This window comes from Calidris pugnax, unplaced genomic scaffold (genome assembly GCF_001431845.1).
Source record: "Calidris pugnax isolate Ruff unplaced genomic scaffold, ASM143184v1 scaffold244, whole genome shotgun sequence".
Taxonomy (NCBI): Eukaryota; Metazoa; Chordata; class Aves; order Charadriiformes; family Scolopacidae; genus Calidris; species Calidris pugnax.
This window is the reverse complement of record NW_015091141.1, coordinates 709,451-710,016: the sequence shown is the minus strand read 5'-3', so window position 1 is coordinate 710,016 and position 566 is coordinate 709,451. Positions and strand designations below refer to the sequence as shown.

Here is a 566-nt window from a genome sequence, read left to right as displayed (position 1 = left end):
ACCCGCCAACTGCCCCGATTCGAATTCGCATCCTCACCGCCCAATCACGGCCGGCGAGGGGGGGAGCGCCCCGCCTCCCCTCCGCCCTTCCGACCAATCGCCGAGGCTGCTGTGTTTAAAAAAAAAGTGCGCGCGGCCGGTAGGCGTCGCTCAGGAGAGCTGGGCCAATGGCGAGCGGGAGGAGGTGCCTCGGGGGGCGTGGCCCGGGCGGAGCTCACCGCCTGCGCCTTCCCTGACCCTCCGTGAGCGGCGAGGGGGCGTGGCTGAGGGCGAGGGGGCGTGTCCTCCTGCTGGAACCCCCGCCCCCCCGCCGGCCGGTTCGGCCCCGCGTCCCGGCGGCCCCTCAGTCGGTGCCGGTCTGGGCGCGGCGGCCGGTGCCATCCGCTCGCTCTCCGGGGACACGCCGCGATGAAGGCGGGCGGTGAGTGCCGGCCGGCCCGCGGGCTTCGGGGGTGCCGCTCCCTCCCTCCGCATCGCCTCCGAGGCGGGCTCTCCCCGCGCCGGGCCCCTCCTGAGGGGGGCTGTGAGGGGACTCTGGGGGCGGGAGGGCCGCGCCGCTGGGGAGC

The 566-nt window shown here is 76.3% G+C and overlaps 1 protein-coding gene across 1 annotated transcript in view; it reads left to right on the top strand.

Annotated features, from left to right (window-relative positions):
- The first annotated feature begins 316 nt into the window (after window positions 1–316).
- CCNF (cyclin F) overlaps window positions 317–566 on the top strand; it is a 14,633-nt gene continuing 14,383 nt past the window's right edge. Inside the window, exon 1 of the mRNA XM_014958808.1 lies at window positions 317–421. Within this exon, the coding sequence (XP_014814294.1) occupies window positions 409–421 (13 nt within the window). The 5' untranslated portion in view covers window positions 317–408. The remainder of the gene's footprint in view (window positions 422–566) is intronic.